General features: G+C 29.2%; 1 protein-coding gene across 2 annotated transcripts in view; it reads left to right on the forward strand.

Moving 5' to 3' along the window:
- Positions 1–20,000, forward strand: part of LOC118447789 (ras-related and estrogen-regulated growth inhibitor) — a 97,281-nt gene that overhangs the window by 27,763 nt on the left and 49,518 nt on the right. For both annotated transcript variants that reach the window (XM_035880156.2, XM_035880157.2), the window contains exon 4: positions 12,039–12,115. In XM_035880156.2, the coding sequence (XP_035736049.1) occupies positions 12,039–12,115 (77 nt within the window). The remainder of the gene's footprint in view (positions 1–12,038; positions 12,116–20,000) is intronic.

Here is a 20,000-nt window from a genome sequence, read left to right on the forward strand (position 1 = left end):
TCTTTTCTTTTCACTTGAGTTGTCTTTCCGACAGTATTCTGTGCTGTTTCTTTTCTTTTTCTTTCTTTTTTTCTTTTTTTTTTTTCCCCTTCTTTCAATCAAAAGATTTTGATTTCCAATTTATCATCCAGCTGATTAATTTTTATTTTCTTTTTTTCTTTTGTTTTCTTTCTTTTTTTTTTTTTTTTTTTTTATATAATAACACCTGGCCATGAAAGAATTCTTATCTCATTTTTGCATTCTAAAAAATGATTCCGTTTTTACATACTAGAAAATTCTTGCATTCTAAGAAATGAATCTGAAAAAAAGAAAAATAAATGAAAAATAAAAAAAAAAAAAAAAAAAAAGAGAGAGAGAGAGAGAAGAGAAAGATGTCATCAATATTTATTACTGACAATTAATTTCTATTTTTTCGTCATTATTGAACATCTAATTTATTCGCAAATTTTTTCAAAGACGCTATAAAAGGAAAAGAAGAAGAAGAAGAAGAAGAAAAAAAAAACTAAAAGCAAAAGATAGATAACATCATGTTATCGGTTCAGTTCAAGAACGACAAATTTTTTTCATTTTAGAAAAGTAAGTCCCGTTCTTCTTTTTATTATTATTATTATTATTATTATTATTATTTTCTTTTTTTTTTTTATTTTTCCCCTTTACGTATACCTAACACCATTTTCGATCGTTGCAATAACAATCAATTTCTTTCTTTTTTTTTTTTTTTTTTTTTTTCTCTTTCTCAATTGATAGAGCGTACGATCGAAGCCGAAAGATAAGCAGCCGAGCTTTCTCGCACGGTATATAAATTCTTCTTCGGTTCGTGAGTATATGGTATAACGAAGGTGCATCGCTAATACGTGCCCCGTTTGATTTATTCGACGTTAGCCATCGCCAATCGTGAAGTCTCCTCGATAAGTACGGCTTCTCTCTACGATCGAACGTCGAAACAATCGATAGAGACATCAAATTGGCCGACATTACGCGTAGAAAGCAACCGCGTGCGCGCTTGTCCCTCTCTAAATCTAAGAAATTTATTTTCTTCTATGGAGGGAATGAAACAGAGAGAGAGAGAGAGAGAGAGAGAGAGAGAGAGAGAGAGAGAGAGAGAGAGAGAGAGAGAGATGGGGGTACAGACAGAAAGAGACAAAAATATAAAGAGAGAAGAAAATTGAATAAACGTGCGTAAACATCTCTCTTTTTCTTTCTCTCTCTCTCTCTCTCTCTCTCTCTCTCTCTCTCTCTCTCTCTCTCTCTCTCTCTCTCTCTTTCTCAATAATTCAATGGAGAGAGAGAGAGAAAGAGAGAGAGATGCCCGAGCACGTTTATTTAACATTCTCTTTTTATAATTTTGTCTATTTCTGTTTACCTCTCTTTCTCTCTCTCTCTTTCTCTTTCTCTGTTGATAATTCAACGAGTATAAACTAATCGACTCTTTTCATCTTTCATGACCGAGATACTAGTCTAGTACTCGATTATTTCGATCTCGATTAACAATGCGAATCTTTCTCTCTCTCTCTCTCTCTCTCTCTCTCTCTCTCTCTCTCTCTATCTATCTATCTATCTATCTATCTTTATCTCTTTCGGTCACTTTTTGTCTTTTTTCGTATCTCTTTCTTTTTCTCTTTCTCTCTCTCTCTCTCTCTCTCTCTCTGTTTTTCTGTTTCTCTCTGTCTCTCTCTCTCTCTCTCTCTCCCTCTTTTTCTGTCTTATTGTACGGAATAATTCTAGGCAATGATTTAGAAAGCGAATCTCTACGATACGCCGCCATGTCTACAATTCTACAATTCTACATTGTATCGATAAGTTCTATTCGACAGATAGGATGGGAACGTTTTGTCTCCTGTGACTCCATGAATCTCTATACTGAATAAAAGAAGAGAGAGAGATAGAGAGAGAGAGAGAAGAAGAGGAGAGATAGAGAGAGAGAGAGAAGAAGAGGAGAGATAGAGAGGAAGGATCGTGCAAATCGTGATTACTCGATAGATCACGTCTACACATGAAAATATATAGACAGATCGATGGATTGATAGATATATAGATAAATAGATAGATTTCTATTTAATGATTATTATTATTATTATTATTATTATTATTATTATTATTATTATTATTATTATTATTATTATTATTGTTATTATTATTATTATTATTATTATTATTATTATTATTATTATTATTATTATTATTATTATTATTATTATTATTATTATTATTATTATTATTATTATTATTATTATTATTATTATTATTATTTTTCATATTTGAAATATTTCTGTAATTTCAAATTTTCTATTTAAAAAAGAAGAAAAGAAATTGATTCTATCAAATATATCTAAGTAATATATCTGATAGATTTAAAGATACAAACGTACGTTCGTCCATTGATACAAGTATATCATCATCCGCTATCTTTACGATCACATGGTAAAACGGAAATTCATTAAAATTCAATCATAAAGAGATGTTGTTGGAATCGAAAGATAATATACATATATAGTTTTAACATCAATCGTTTAGAAAGATTATATATTTACATAAGTATCATCTCTAAATCAATATGATTTCGATAGATTCATTTTAATCGGGGAATCTCTGTATCATTTTAAAATCACGTTATAAAACGGAAATACGAATCGTTCGCGTACATGCTCGATAGTTCTAATTTATAGTTATAGAAAGATTAAATTCATAGGAAACGCATTTACGTATATAATACATACATACGTATGTATGTATCAATCTATGATATCTATGTATTTATCTATCTATCTATTTATATATATTTATATATACACATATATATATATATATATATATATATCTAACTGCAAATCGACCAATATCGAATCTATAAAACGATCATCGTACGGATGTTACGTACACACATACATACGAATCGTTCATCGTTCATCGTTCAGGAAAGATCGCTCAGTCTTCATTTCCGTATCCGCCGGCCAAAAAATGAATAATATCTAACGCATAAGCTGACTATTCTCTCTCTCTCTCTCTCTCTCTCTCTTTCTCTCTTTCTCTCTCTCTCTTTCTTCCTCTATCTTTCTCTTTAGGTTGACGCAACGCAGTTGCGAACGATTGCCTCGGGACGTATAAACGATAATAATTTGCACCGGTGTACCGACAAATTGACGTCCATCGTCGAGGAAGAAGAGGGAGAGAAAGAGAGAAAGAAAGAGAGAGAGAGAGAAAGAGAGAAAGAGAGAGATGACAGACGGACGTCCAACAAGATGTCGTTTCTTTCTATTTATGTATTTTTCTCCCTCCTCTCTCTCTCTCTCTCTCTCTCTCTCTCTCTCTCTCTTTCTCTAACATACACACACACATATATACACGCTTATGTATATAACATTATACGTTTGATAAACGTTAAACGTTTCTTTCCAATTTTTTAATTTTCTAATTTTTTATTTTTTTTCCTCCGTCATTTCACTGACACATCAGTTATATATCGCTGTATTTACACACACAGACACGTATATATATATATGTGTGTGTGTATATGTGCATGTGTGTATACATGTATGTATGTATGTATATATTTGACAAGTACTTCGTAGTTAGGATTAGCCCAAGGAAATCAATGTTACAGGCTCACGTGTTGAGATACTAGTTGCTTTCACCGTTCGAGGGCGTTTCTTCGGAAAAGTGATTCTCCGGAGTATTTCAGTATCGAAAGTTTTCAGGTAAAGATGTTTATATATATATATATATATATATATATATATATATACATACATACATACGTATATACGTATTCATGCGTTTATGCATTTACATAGATTGGGATATGTATATGTAGATATGTAACTATGCAAACGTAGTTATATACGTACGAATGGACACATGGAATCATCATTCGACGCATTTTCGATTCGATACACGTCAGGAGTGAAAACAAGTGTTTACGCGATTCGTCTTGTGGTGTGTCCTTCGTAGAGGGTACAAACTTTCCACGTGATTTTTCGTGATTATGAGATACTCTTCTTCTTCTTCTTCCTTTTTTTCTACCTTTTCTCTTTTTTTTTTTATATTTTTTTCTCTTCTTTTCGTTTTTCTTCCTCTTTTTTTTTCTAATTTTTTTTTTCTTCTCTTTTCTTCTTTTTTTTTTTTTTTTGATTCCTTGTTCCGCTTTACTTCTTTTCTTCTTTTTTTCTTCTATTTCATCTTTTCGTTTTTTTATTCTTTTTTTTTTCTTCTTTTTTTTTCTTCTTCTTTTTTTTTTTTGTAAGGTTTCCTCGATCAAACAAACCTCGTTCCATTGACTTTTATTTTGTATTTTTTATTTTCTTTTTTTTACTCGTCTAAAGCGCAGCTGACACGTCTATGTTTTTTTTTTCTTTTTTCTAAAATTCGTGTTTATAACAAATTTAATAAACGTTATGTTAATCTTTCAATTGAGAATTATAACGTTTTTATATTTTATAAAAAGAAATTAATGTATACGTTTGTGTAAATAAATATTATAAGATTACGTGTCAATATATTTTGTTTTTTTCTATTTGAACATAATGAAAAGATGAAATTTGTTCAGAGAAAATTTAATTTGTTTAAACATATATAATGATTCATAGTTATGTTCGATTTTTTGTCGAATAAATTATATCAAATTATATTGTAATTTAATATAAATACAACAATGTATAGATATATATATATATAAATAAAATTTGTATGCAGAAAAATATGATAAACTTATTTATAATATTTATTATACATTACGTCAATATGAATAAATAAATAAATAGATTATAAAAAAAATATGTATAAATATATATATATATATATATATATACATATATAAATAAAATGTGTTATAATTAAAAAAAAAAAAAATCATAAACATAATAAAAATTATTTAAAATATAAATATAACTCTTAGTCGAGATACGATTGATCGTAATTAAATCGACAATAATTATTTATCCCATAATAAAGTCATAATAATTTCTCGTTGGTCCATTATTAAAATAAATAAATAAAAGGGATTTAATATTAAATCGCAAAGGGTTTAGATTGTCATCGGAATATTGTAAGGTGATTCTCGCGTGTCTCTTCACCATTAAAGTCGGTTTATTAACATCGAAGAAAGGGAACGCTCCCCGATGGTGGTTTCTCATTCGAGTTAACGAACCGACGATGCATTTTTAAGGATCGTTAAGGAAAAGGCTCGACTACGTTCATTCGTTCGTTCGTTCGTTCGTTCGTTCCTTCGTTAACGATCTCTGTGTGTTCGCTCCCATTTTAAAAGTAAACGTTAAAAGTTTTATTTACGATCGGCTACGTGCAATAAGATTCATATCGTAGCTCAATCTAATTTTTTTTTCTTCTTTATTTTGGTTTGTTTTCATTTTTTTCTTTTCTTTTCTTTTCTTTTTTTTTTTTAATTTTTTTTTTCTTATTTCTTCGCTTTTTATACTTTTGTTCTTGGTCACCTATCTTGTTAGTTCGAAAGAGAGAGAGAGAGAGAGAGAGAGAGAGAGAGAGAGAGAGAGAGAGAGAGAGAGAGAGATAATAAATTTATCAAGAGGTTCCAAGTTTCCTCTTTGTATTTACTTTTCGATCGACCGGTAACGAAGTTAGTTATCTGAACTAAAACACGATCTCTTCGTGCTTTTCTCTTTCTTTATCTTTTTGTTTTTTTTTTTAATTTCTTTTTTTTTTTTTTGTTTTTTTTTATTTTCTTTTTGTTTGTTTTTTTTCTCCACCTTTTTTATCTCCTTCATTATATCTTATTATTGTTGCGATATGCGATGAAGTATCATTTATTATATTAGAAGTCGGTGATCATGAAAGTAGTCTAAGTCAAATATTTTTTATTTAATTTTTAATGGATATATACGTATATATATATATATATATATATATATATATATATATATATATATCGTCGGTGAAATTCCAACCCAATAAGATAAGAAATATTAAATGAGAAATACATAAAGTGTAATAAATTGATTTGTCCTAACTATCGAAATGTTATGTTTAATCATTGTAAAATATATTAATTTTTTATTATATTCTAATCTATATGTTTATATATAATAAAAGATAATAAATATAGATATCACGGGTGAAATTTGAATAGTGCATAGCATTAACCTGATTTTATATTTATGATAATTTTTATAAGAATTAAAATGTTTCGATATATTTTTATTATAGATAGATCGAAACAAAAGATCAATGAATAATTCTTCCAAATTTTTAATTGAAACTTTTGACTTTCATAATTATTGAATTGTTCAAATAAGTGATGCTCGAGATTCAAAATAATTTACATTTAAATAAGTACATATATCTTAGTATTGTTTTACTCAAAAAGAAAAAAAAAAAGAAAAGAAATATTTAATATTTTATTTATAAATAGATAACACTATGGTGTATTTCATTTACCATAAGACATTTTTATTATTTTACATTTGAAATAAATAATAGCAATACTTTTTATACCAGAAAAATTTTAACATTACTTATTGTCCCAATCGAATAATACATTGCATATATCAACTGATATACATATATATATATATATATGTCATTCGGAAAGTAGAAACATAAATTTGTAAATGTCAAGAGAAAAAACAAAAGAACAAATAGAAGGAAGACAAAACTTCATGACGTTCCTTCGATCGAATCTAAATCATCTTTCATTTTTCGAATCTGAATTATCTTTCATTTTTCGAATCTGAATTATCTTTCATTTTACAAATCTATAATCATATTTCATTTTTCAAACACAGATACATTCTAAACACTGATTCCAATACGTATCTCGTATCTAAGAATCGTCATTTTATAAAATCGGAACTCAGCGAAATCTAACCGGCACAACGTCCGGAGTTCGTTACATTCGACATTTTCTTTCTTGTTTTTGTTTTTAATTTCAAAAATATTTTCTTTTATTTATTAATATTATCATTTTCTACCGTTCGACACGTTCTATAACGTATATTTCCTACGAGAATCATAAATTCTGCAATCGCGATGTCGATCGAGAATAGCTTCTCTCTCTCTCTCTCTCTCTCTTCTCTCTCTCTCTATTTATCTCTTTCTCTTTCTCTCTTTCTCTCTTTCTCTAATACGACGCGTGGCCTCTCTCAGCTCGCCTCATTGTCCAGCAATAAAACTTTCTCGAGCGTAACGACCGCTAATATAACGAGCATCCTTATTTGCTTGTGTCTTTCTCTTTCTATCCTTTATTTACGTATACACATACCTAGTATATGTAATGTACACGTTACACATATCTACGTATAGATGTATAATACTTACATATCACATACACACACATACACACATTTTATATATATATATATATATATATATATATATATATATATATACTATTCTCTATAGCAGTGAGTGGATGGACGACCGATGAGAGAGAGAGAGAGAGGGAGAGAAGCCCCTCTAGCGGGAGGTGTTTATGAGTTTATTTATCGTTCGTTTATCGCACCGATCCCGCTAGGGCTACCGTATTCGTCGCTTCCGTACCTTCGATCGGGTTTCTCTCGACCTTCTAACACTTATCACTTTCCCTTTTTTAATTTATCGTTACGTCATCATTAAAAATTTTTCAATGTCTAAATCGTTCTCTTTCTCTTTCTCTCTCTCTCTCTCTCTCTTCCTTTCTCTCTCTCTCTCTCTCTCTCTCTCTCTCTCTCTCTCTCTCTCTCTCTCTTTCTCTTTCTCTTTCTTTCTTTCTCTGTTTTTATCTCTATATGTCTATATCTCTGTCTTTCTGTCTGTCCTTCTTTTTCTTGGATTTTTTTTTTTTTTTTTTTTTTTTAGTTCTTTGTCCTCGACTTATTTTCTTCTTCGATCAGTATATTTTTTACGATAATTTTGCGCTCGGTATCATTCGAGATATCTCATTCCTTTTTTTTTCCTTTCCTCTTTACTTTTCTTTCTTTCTTCCTTTTTTTTCGTTATATTATTTTATTTTTACGTTTTCTTCGAAATCCATTTCTTCGCGTGTCTTGTTCATTCATTTTTCCTTTATTTTTCTTTTTTTTTCCTTTTTTTTTCTTTTTTTTTTTTTTTTTTTTTTTTCATTCGTTTCGCTCGTTTCGTTTTTTTCTCTCCCTTTTTTTTCTTTGATTTCTTTTCTTTCTCCTTCTTTTTCTTTCCTGTTTTCTTTTTTCTTCATTTCTTCGATAATTTTCTCATCTCGTAATTTTTCTTTTCTGTCTCTTTTCTGTTTTTCTTTTTCTCTTTTTGGCTTTTTTTTTTTTTTCTCTTCTTTTTTTTGTTCAATTCATTCGACACAATTCGCGCGCACAAATTTGCAAAATTCTTTCTCCGTTCGTTTTCGTGCAAATTTTGTTTTTTTTTGTATTCTTTTTTTTTGTATTTTCTGTTTGTTGGCCTCTTAAAAAGAATTTGCAGATTTTCTTTTCGTTTTTCTTTCCAATTTCATTGTTTCTTTCTAATTGTTGTTCTTATGTCCTGCAGAAATTCTCATTATGTGTTTTAAAATCTTCTCGATTTCGTTTTCGAATTTTTGTCCTTTTTACTCTTTACTTGATTATATTTTAGATGCCTTTGTTTTCGTTTAATTCGATTTTTTGCTTCTTGTGACAATTTGCAAATATTCTTTTTTTTCCTTTTATGCTTTTCTTCTAATTTAACTCTCGAACTTAATCATTTTTTTTTTTTTTTTTCTTTGTTTTATCAAGATTTCACGATTTAATCCGTCTAATTCGACTTTCTACTGGATGCAAATTTTCAATATTTTTTTTATACTTCTTATTCCTTTTTTTTTTTTTATTTTCAACTAATTCGTACTTCTGTTTCCATACAAATTGTCGTCGTTCTTTTTTTTTTTCTATACTTCATCATCGTACGAAAATTCGATGCAAAACTTTATCCTTATTTTTTGTTTTTTTTTTTCTGCTATCGTCTAATAATTCCTACAAGGAAGAAATTAAAAAAAAAAAAAAAAGAAAAAAAAAAAGAAAAAAGAGACGAACAAAAGATAGATAATAAATAAAAAGAAAGAGATTTTCTAAATGATTCAATGTAAAAAAAAAAAGGCCATTAGAAGGCTTAGACATTATTTCTCATAGAAGAAATAGGAGAATGCGGTTAATGCGCGAAAGTTCCGAACCAGTTAGAAGACGACGATTGCGATTGGACGCGGCAATGTTTGGCATCGTGCCGCTCTGTCATTACGCCGATCTTCCGACACAATGACACACGACTTTCGCCGTCATCGTGAACGGTGCTGTCGCGTCATGAAATTTACCTTTCCAACCGACCAATCTTCTCGACAAATTCGCGTAAACATTTGTCCTCTTTAAGATAGGAATCGTCTTCTCTTTCGACATAAAAAACAAAAAAAAAAAAAAAAAAAAAAAAAAGAAGAAAGAAAAAACAAAATAAAGAAAAAAGATCGACTATTTAATCACTCAAGATGATATAAAAGATATTTTTTTATCTTTCGTCCGTAGATAAATACAAAGAAATATTAGGATAAAGTCGTCGAATGTATATCTCGTCAATATATATATATATATATATTTTTTTTTTTATAAAATTGAATAAAAAATATCTTGATAATATTTATGTATGTAAGTATATATAAAAAGAATAATTAAAAATGAGGTTTATATATATATATATATGTTATACTCTTATAGATAATACTAATCTAATAATATGGCTTTATTTGAAACTTGGTATATATTATATATACCTAAATTATATATTTTTACATAGTTTATAATAAAAATTTTATATATATATATATTTTGCAAACTTTGAAAAAAAATTCTATATAACTTATATATTATCAAAAAAAAAAAAAAAAAAAAAAAAAAAAAAAGGGTCAAGTTAATAAATTCTTCTTCAATGTTATGAGAATGATTTTATTTTATTTAACGCTTATAAAATATATCATTAAAAAAAGAAAAAGAAAATGATCAAGTTAATAAATCCCTTCTTCAATGTTATAAAAAAATGATTTTATTTTATCATGTTCTAAGCACGTTTCACGAGTTAACGATACATTAGAGAATGCTAAATACGTGACATGCATCCAAAGCTCGCCATAACGTATACACATATAATATATATATACATATATATATATATATATATATATACATATGTATGTATATATACATAGAAATAGAAGGATGAACGGACGAAGGAACGTGAGGTTAGAAAGAGATTTTTTTTTTACAAAGACGACAAATGTGCCTGCCTCACGCAATTCAGGTCTATGGAGGCTGTGCACGAAGGAGCATAAGGTTTCATCGTAAACAAGGCTTTAACTCGAGTTAAGGGATGTGAACGGATTTCTCTTGGGGCGCGATCCCATAGTTAGAATATCTTGGGTGTAGGTACAATCTATAGGCGGGTTTTGCAATTTGTTTTTATATGTGGCGGTAACGTTTATGAGAATAACTTCGTTCACGAGGATTTCCTAAATTCCCTATAAATTTGTTTCCAACAAATGTTCACTTCTTTCACTATTTCCTTTCGATTAAGCCTGCGATAATGGGTAGAATAAGTTTGAAAAAGTTAAAAATTAAGATGACTATAATTTGTTTCGAGAAGGTGATAAATAATTTAGATTGAAATAGAAGATTACTTTATGAGAATAAAAAAAAAGTCCTTTTTCTTTTCTTTTTTTTGGGGGGGGGGAAGGGCAAATCAAAGAACAAAGAAAAAGAAAATGAGATTTTTTTTTTTTTATGGGAAATTCATATTTTATAAGTTATATATATATATATATATTTCGAACGTAGTATAAAAATCAGTCTTCATCTAAACTATTTACTATCCTATAATCTAATATCTAATATCTAATATCTATCTTAAAAAATAAAAAAATAAAAAAAAGGAAATAATTAATAGTAGTAACAATAATTAAATAAAATAAAATGAATGGCGTGCGTCGATATGTAAAAGCTTAAAATTTAAAGTTGTAAAAAAAGAAAATGGAAAAGAAAAATAATCACAAAAAATAAGACGAAACAAGGAAACAAAGAAGAGAACGTATATTCGACAAATTCGTTCGATCGTCACAAATATATTTAATTAACAATTAAAACAAATCGATCGTCTCTTTCAAATGAATTGAATCGTTTCATAAGAAACGATCTTACGATTTTTAAAGTTGTTCGCAGAAGGAAAGGGTGATGTGTGATGAAACGAAAAGAGCGTTAGGATTATGAGGTCAGATAAAAAGTAACAAGAGGATCGAATCGATTGATAGTAAATAATACAAAAAAAATTTATAAAAATTTATAGAAAGGCGATATGTCTGGAGGAAAGAAGGGGCGGAGCAGGCTAAAGGCAAGTTTAAGGGTTTAAGGGATAAAGGATAAGGGAAGGTGAGGACGAGATTGCTAAAGGAGAAAGGTGTTCATAAAGGAAAGAGGAAAAATTCGCTTTCGAGTTGCGACGCGGATTTACGTTCGCCACTTCTCGTATGAACGATCATTAATCTTTCTGGCGTTAGTCAGATCTCGATCCTCCCGTCTGGGATTCAGTTTCAGCTATCGTTTCTTAGATCACTCGTCCAAGGACGCTTCTCCTTCGGCAAAGGAGTTACCTTTGCAAGTATATATACATATACATATACATACATACACACACACACACATACACACACATACATATATACGATATATATAAGTTCACATAAGACACAAATACATATATATAGACACATACAGATGTAGGACGAGACACGCGGCTAAGATCCTCGATTACTCCGTTCGAGTACCGCGGTGCGATCTTTCTTGATCCTCGATGTGAACTGACGGATCGATTTCATTATCCTTCCTGAGCGAGCTCGTAGATCTTTTCTCTCTTTCTATTCCTTCTCTTCATTCTATCGTCTATATACTTCTTCCTCGTTTATACAGATAAAGAAAGGAAGAACGAGAGAGAGAGAGAAAGAGACAGAGAGGGAAAGAGAGATTAGGTACATACATTGATAGTGATTCTTCAGGAATGAACCGCCATATCATTCGTCAAGGCGTCAAGAATAATCTCGTTCTACTCTGTTGCAGATTTCCTTTACCGGCACAGCGTTACCATCGATAACGTTACTACCGAGGTGGAGATACTGGACACTTCCAGGTGCGAGGTGAGTGAGTTTCCGCTAGTTCCTTTATATATTTTCTTTTTTCTTTTTTTCTTTTTTTTTTTTTTTGTTCTTCATTCTTTCGTTTTAAAAACGTCTCTTATCTAAATCAGTTATATATATATATATATATATATATATATATATATATATATATATGCATCTATAGGTATATATTTATCTGATTTTATATTTTCATTACCAATCCCCTCACCCTCACCATCCTCCTACCCCTCGTGACCATTGTATTCAATTATCCATTCGAAAATTCACGACGCTAGTGAAAAATGAAATTTTTTCAATTTTTTCATATTTTTTTTTTTTTTGTTCTACGAGGCAGTAGTTCGATCAATTTTTTTTTTTATGATCTTACGACGAAATAGATCCAGGAAATATGGATCCTTAACGAACTATGATCTTTCGATAGAAATGAAAAGAAAAGAAAAATGGCCGTACGGTTTTAATACTTATCGCGGAGGAATTTGTTTGAATGGTTTTTAAAAAAGGAGAAGGAACGAAACGAAAACAGAAATAAAGGAAAAAAAAAAGAAAAGAAAAGAAAGAAAAGAGAAGTAACCAAAAATAATTAGAAACAAAAAAAAAAGAGAAAGAAACGTAAAGTTTCGTAATGGGAAATCGTTACCCTGCCCTCCCTCAATCCTCCCTCTTCCCTCCACGAAAGTCGAAGTGACACAGCTATTCGTGTATGTGATTGTACATAATTAATTTTATCAATTAAATAAATTTCGTCTGATATTATCAAAAATAAAAGCTTCGTTCGGAATTATGTCTTATTTCGATAATTAAATATACAGAAACAGAATTGGTAGATATTCTTCGGTCTGGCTTCATGAAAATGATCAGATTGAAAAAAAGAGAGAGAAGAAAAATAAAGAAGGACGTAATTACGAAGATGAATTCGTAGATACACACACACACACACACACACACACACACACACACACACACATATATATATATATATATAGTGAATGAAGTAATACAAGTTTGGGGAGTGGATGTCCACACGATTCGAGGTGCACCGACCTCGAAAAAGTCCGGTACTACGAGTCTCGTAAACTCTCTCTCTCTCTCTTTCTCTCTCTCTCTCTCTTTCTTTTTAAGAGACGAATTCAGCTCACATCTTGGTACCTGACGTGGTAAGATCTCTTTCTCTCTCTCTCTCTCTCTCTCTTTCTCTCCGTCTCTCTTTTTCTTTTTTCTCTCTTTTTGCAGACTCGCAGTCTAAATATATCTTCTTTCAACGGTCTTGAAGAAGCATGTGGAGTGAGAAAGAAAAAGAGAGAGAGAGAGAGAGAGAGAGAGAGAGAGGAGTAGTAGTAGTAGTGGTAGTTGTGATGGTGGGGGAACTCGAAAGGGCCCTTAAGGGTCCAACGTCCGTCATATGGCCAAGCGTGCAGAGCGAAATAACGAGCACAAGATGCACGTGAATCGAAGTACATATATGTAAGACGGACAGACAGACAGAAGGAGAGAAAAAGAGAAAGAGAGATAGAGAGAGAGAGAGAGACCGAGAGATGGATAAAGAGATAGATAGATAAGAAGAAGGAGAGAAAGAGAGCAAGAAAGAGAGAGAGAGAGAGAGAAAGAGATACACTTTTTTCCTTTTTTTTCCCTTCTTCTTTCTTTTTTTATTCTTTCCTTTTTTTGTTTTTTTTTGTTTTTTTTTTGTTTTTGCTTTTGTTCTTGTTTTTTTTAGTTAACTTGGCACACGCGGTCGATTCTCCTTATTCCAGCAGGAGACACCATTTTCATCCTTGTCTCATCTTTTTCTTGTTCTTATTGTTTTTCTTCTTATTCCTGTTGTTGTTGTTGTTGTTGTTGTTCTTCTTCTTCTTCTTCTTTTTTCTTTTTCTTTTTTCTTCTTTTTCTTATGTTTCTTTTTTTTCTTTTTCTTCTTCCACCTCGCAACTCGGTTGCTCTTGTGTCGCCTCCTCTCTTCTTACCTTTGCTACCTTCTTCTCTTCTTACCTTCCTATTCCCCCTCACCTCCACCCCGCCCCCGCCCTCACTTTTCCCCTTCGGCGTCTTCTGGCTCCCGTTCGACTTCGTAAAACTCGATTATCGTTCAAGCTCCCAGGCAGCATTCGCTCCGAAAGAACTGGTCCGGACAGATTTATCGCGGGCGTATCCTCGATACTTACGTCGAGCCTAAGCGTTACATTTTTCATTATCGCCGAATCTATCATTTTTAATGGGAAACATATTTTGCATAATCCTTGTAAGCGCCGTCGTGCGGTCCGGTCGATCGTGTTCCATGATCGTTTCTACCTTCTTTCGATTTCATGTACGTATGGAGGACAATGTAATCCTGTGGAAAGAGAGAAATAAAGAGAAATAAAGAGAGAAAAAGACAGAGAGAGAGAGAGAGAGAGAGAGAGAAAATGTATACTAAAATTGCCTATACGAAAAAACAGAAAGGAAGAATATGATGAAAAAATAAAGAAAAAAAAATAGTCAGAATTATAATCGAGAGAAAATATAATTGAAGAAAAAAAAAGGGGGAGAGAAAAAAGATTTAGTATATTAAAGTATAGCCATGTAAATGCGTCAGGGCAAAAAAGAGAAAAGATACAGAAAAATAATTTATGCTATAGAACAAAAAAAATTGTACTGCAATTGCAAACGTGTAATAACGGAAAGGAAGAATATTATGAACAAAAAAAAAAAAAAAAGAAAAGAAAAAAGGAAAAAAAAACAATAAAAAAAAAAAAAGAAAAACGAAAATAGAATTATCGAAGAAAACAAAAATATAATTAAAAAAAAAAAAATAGAGACAGGTAGGTAGATTAATGGATAGAGAAAGAGAGAAAACAAATTTAGTATATTAGAGTATAGTCATGTTAATACCATAGGACAAAAAGAGAAAAGAGGGATAGAGAAAAAAGATATTTTACTGCAACTGCACATATGTAAGAATAGAAAGGGATGAAAAAAAAAAGAAAAAGAAAAAGAAGAAAAATAAAAGAAATAAAATAGTCAGAATTATTGTTGAAAGAAAAAATAATAAAAAGAAAAAAAAAAAAAAAAGAAAATATAGAGACAGGTAGGTGGATTAATGGATGGAGAAAAAGAGAAAATGGATTTGGTATATTAGAGTATAGCCATATTAATACCATAGGACAAAAATAGAAAAGAGAGATAAAGAAAAAAAATTTATATTATAAAAAAAATGAAGAAAAGAAAAAAAAAGAAAAAAGAAAAAAAGAAAAAAAAATTGTACTACAACAGTATATAAAAATGTAAATACGATAGAATGAAATAATACGATATGAAACAAACATAATTAAAAATATGATAATTTAAGTTTTTTGTGTTAATTAAAATAATAACGATAGAAGAAAAATAATATGTATAATGACTGAAGAGATAAATCATTAACATTCGAATATCATCTGTCAGACTTTCGAAAGATAAAGGGAAAAAAAGAAAAAAAAAAAAAAGAAAAAAAGATAAATAAATAAAAAAAATTATGACGTGTAAAATTTAATGGGGCTGATCATGGACGTGGTAATGATAATAAGTCATAATAAGAGATACGTATTAACGATCTATAATTTCTGTTAAAAATGATATTAATGATCGTACGTAATCGAAATTGTCTCTCTTTTTCTCTCTCTCGCGCACACGCATACACACACACACACACACACACACACACACATATATATATATATATGGATATTATTTCTGTATCTTTCTATCTAACGCGTATTCGGTAGCACTTACATATATTAGCGTCTTTAAGACGGTTGTAAATTATTCGTAATTGTGCTTCTACCTGGCGTTAAAATGTCCTTCTCGAGATTTTTCCATTTCTTTCTTCTTCATTATCTTTTTTATTTATATATTTATTTCTTTTCTCTCTCTCTCTCTCTCTCTCTCTCTCTCTCTCTCTCTCTCTCTCTCTCTCTCTCTCTCTCTCTCTCTCTCTCTCTTTTCTCTTCTAACCTTTTTTTATTCTCGTAAGTTTCTAGAGGCGATTTTGACGCTCCTCGTGAAAGTCGTGATAAATTATTTCCTCGATCGTAGAACGTCGTGTTACGTCGATATGTACAGGATATAAATTATTATTGCTGTTCTATCGTATACCTCACGTGTCGATATAATATATTATAACGATATAGAGATTATGATCGAGATGTTTTGATAGTATTTATTTAATAGGGATTTATATATCGGAAGAATTGAAATTTTATATATATTTAATTTTTCCAGAAATAAAGATATAAATATTTTATTGAAAATATTATTATTTTTCTTTTCTTTTTTGTTCTTTTTTGTTCTTTTTTTTTTTTTTTTTTTTTTTTTGGAATTAAGTATATCGAACTTTCTATTTTTCTATTTTTGTTTTATTTCTTTTTATTTTTTTATTTTTTTTATAGATATAAATTTAATAATACAAATAACATTTAACTATCTATCAATAGTATAATAATATATCTATCTATCTATTTATATTATTAATAAATATATGGAATAAAAAAAATAGAATAATAACATATTAATAAATTACATATATATCTATTTTTAATAAATATAGTTTTTAATTTAAAATTTAAATTAATTTATTAAAATTTATTAAATTTTATTAAAAATTTTATTAATTTTATTTTATTAAAATTTATTAAAATTTATTAAAATTTAAATTTTAAATTTATTAAAATTTAAATATTGTTTTTAATAAATATAGATAAATTGTATAATTTAAATCTTGTATAACAAATGTTTAGCAATATATATATATATATATATTATATAATGTATATATATTATAATAATACGTAGAATAATATTCTAAATATATATTATTATAATTATATAATAATAATAATAATAATAATAATAATAATAATAATAATAATAATAATAATGATTATAATAATGACAATAATAACAACAACAACAACAACAATATACAATTAAAATCAATTATTTATCTTTAATAAATATTCCATATGCGTAAATTGTATAATTTAAATCGGATCACAAAACACAGTTAGATATAACGATCTTCGAACTATATAAAGAAAGGAAAGAAGAAAGAGACAGAGAGAGAGAGAGAGAGAGAGAGAGAGAGAGACAGACAGAAAAAGAGAGAGAGAGAGAGAGACAGACAGAAAAAGAGAGAGAGAGAGAGGTAGGAAATTTTTCAAGTAATTCGATCGTTCATGACAACGGCAATAATTTATTACGGGGAAGGAACAATAGGGTTTCCAACGTCGTCGCGTGGCAAAATAAAAAGGTATATTCATGTTGAGAATTCCAATGAGAAGGTACGACTTCTTCACCATCGGGGACAGGTGAAGCCACCGTGTTCGTTGTTGTCGTCGTCGTCGTCGTCGTCGACGTCGTCGACGTCGTGTACACGCCCGTTTCCTCGTCGAGTCTACGCCTTTCCCGCCATCATCGTTGTGCATCGCCTAGTTTCGAATTTTAAAGCCGATCGTTATTCAATTCAAATACATGAACTAACGGATCTAGCTATGTATAATACTTCGAAGAATCCGTACGCCATGATTTCCGCTGCACACGAAACTTTTTCAACGAACTTATTCGTTGCAATCTTACAACGAAGAAGAAATGATTTAAGGAAGGTCAAGTTGTGAACAAGAGCAAAACTTGATTTATGTAGATATATGAAGCTTATATGTATAATGTGCATATATAAAGGGTATTTCGAAATTATTTCGAAATTATCGATTTTATATATATATATATATATATATATATATATATATATGTATGTATGTATGTATGTATGTATGTATGTATGTATTTGATCTTTACTTAGATCGTTGAGATCCATAGACGATCGTCGTATTATATTTAATCGTTTCGTTTATCTGATTTTATGAAATTTTTTATTATAATATATCGTAATATATCGTATGTGTGTGAATGTATGATATAACATTATATATTTTATATAGATTATTAACAAACATACGTTTTTTTTTTTTATAAATTTAACAATTTTTTTTAATTATTAAAATACTATTAAAATAACGTAAATATGTGATCCACTAATTATTATTATTATTATTATTATTATTATTATTATTATTATTATTATTTATTCTACATTTCTATCTGTTATTTTAATGATATAAATTAATATATGCATGTACGATCGAAAGATTAAAAATTGAAATAATTTAATATATAATTACATATATACGTGTATAACATATAAAATCGTGAAAAATGATCCATAAATTGATCATGAAAAAAAGTTTTCTCATTAATAAACTTTGTTTTCTTTTTTTTTTTTTTCCTCATCCCATTAATAACACATACATACATAGAAGATAAATAAAATCCTTTTGTATTATTTTACATAGGTATACATAGACACCTACTCATACGCATACATATAAAAGTAGATTAAGTACGGTAATCTTTATTCGTTCGAAGCATCGAATGATGAAGAATTTGATGGGCCATTTTTAAAGGTATTAAGATTGATGTTCTTATGAAATCATTCGTGACAGAAGGGTCTCTAAGGTAAGACGAATCAAAAATTTCACTTCCCCTTTTTATTGTCGAAATCGGTAGCCAGCAGGTCTCATCTCTTCTTTTCCTTTTTCCCTTTTGAACAACGGACCCACCCCCTTACCCTCCCGCTCCTCATCATCGCTATCCATCGTTTTCTCTCTTTTTTTTTTTTTTTTCTTTTTACTTGGATATTTTCCAACATAGTACAATGTTGCATGCTTATCAAAAGCCACTGTCGTATATTCTTGTTGGGATTAACAAAAGGATAGAAGGTAGTCTTTGTTGGGTCTCTTATTCGACGCTCCCTATACCCAATCGTATTTTTTTTTATTTCTCCGTCATCATTCTTGCACGTCTTTTTTTGTTTCCCTTTTTCTTTTTTTTTTCTTTTTTTTTTTTTTTTTTCATACCTATCTAAAAAGAAAAAAAAAAAAAGAAAAAGAAAAAGGCGATCCTCTTCGAAATTCTCTCTTTTATTTATTTATTTATTTTTCTTATCTAATGTCAATGAAAAAATTTTACAATAAGTTTACGACAAGTTTCTGTGAAGTTATTTTTTTTTTTATAGAATTATAAATAAATAATAGAAATCGATTGTGTATGAACGATAGAATATTTTTTAATAAAAATAAAAAAAAATAAAAATAAAAGAAAAAAAGAATTGGTAATCTCTTGTTTGAAAGCGGTTTTATTTATTTATTTATGTTTTTTTTCTTTTTCTTTTTCTTTTTTTAAGGACATATCTTCCTTAGAGACTTATCTGGAATAGATCATCATTTGTGTAATATAATATTTTATTACTAGTTTATATGTAGATACGTATGTATATACAAATATATATACTCTTATCTAGAGATATAATTATTAATGATTATATTAATAATTAAATATTTAAAATGGTATAATGTCTTTTAGGATTTGCATTATAAATAATTTATATAAAATAACAACAAATATGTAAATATATATATATATATAATTATTATTATTATATATAATATTCATCATAATTATTATTATATATATAATAATAATTATATATTTATATAATTATTATTAAATAAATAAATATATATATATGATCGTGATTTTCAGACGAAATGGACGAGTTGAAAATACAAGTATGAATTTTTTCAGGACTCACGGTCCTCCTCTATATTCGGTAGCTTTCGCGAGAGAGAGAGAGAGAGAGAAAGAAAGAGCGAGAGAGAGAGAGAGAGAGAGAATAAGGAGACGAGGCTGGTTCCTCGCGGGAGAGCCCAGGTTGTTTTTAGCAAACTGGTTTCTCTACCGTCGGCCTTACAATTACTGGCTTCCTTTTTTGCGCTCTGCCCTCCGAATGTTTGCACCTGTCGCTTAAAATGGTGCC

The sequence above is a fragment of the Vespa mandarinia genome, chromosome 3 (genome assembly GCF_050613455.1).
Source record: "Vespa mandarinia isolate Hongniang chromosome 3, ASM5061345v1, whole genome shotgun sequence".
NCBI lineage: Eukaryota > Metazoa > Arthropoda > Insecta > Hymenoptera > Vespidae > Vespa > Vespa mandarinia.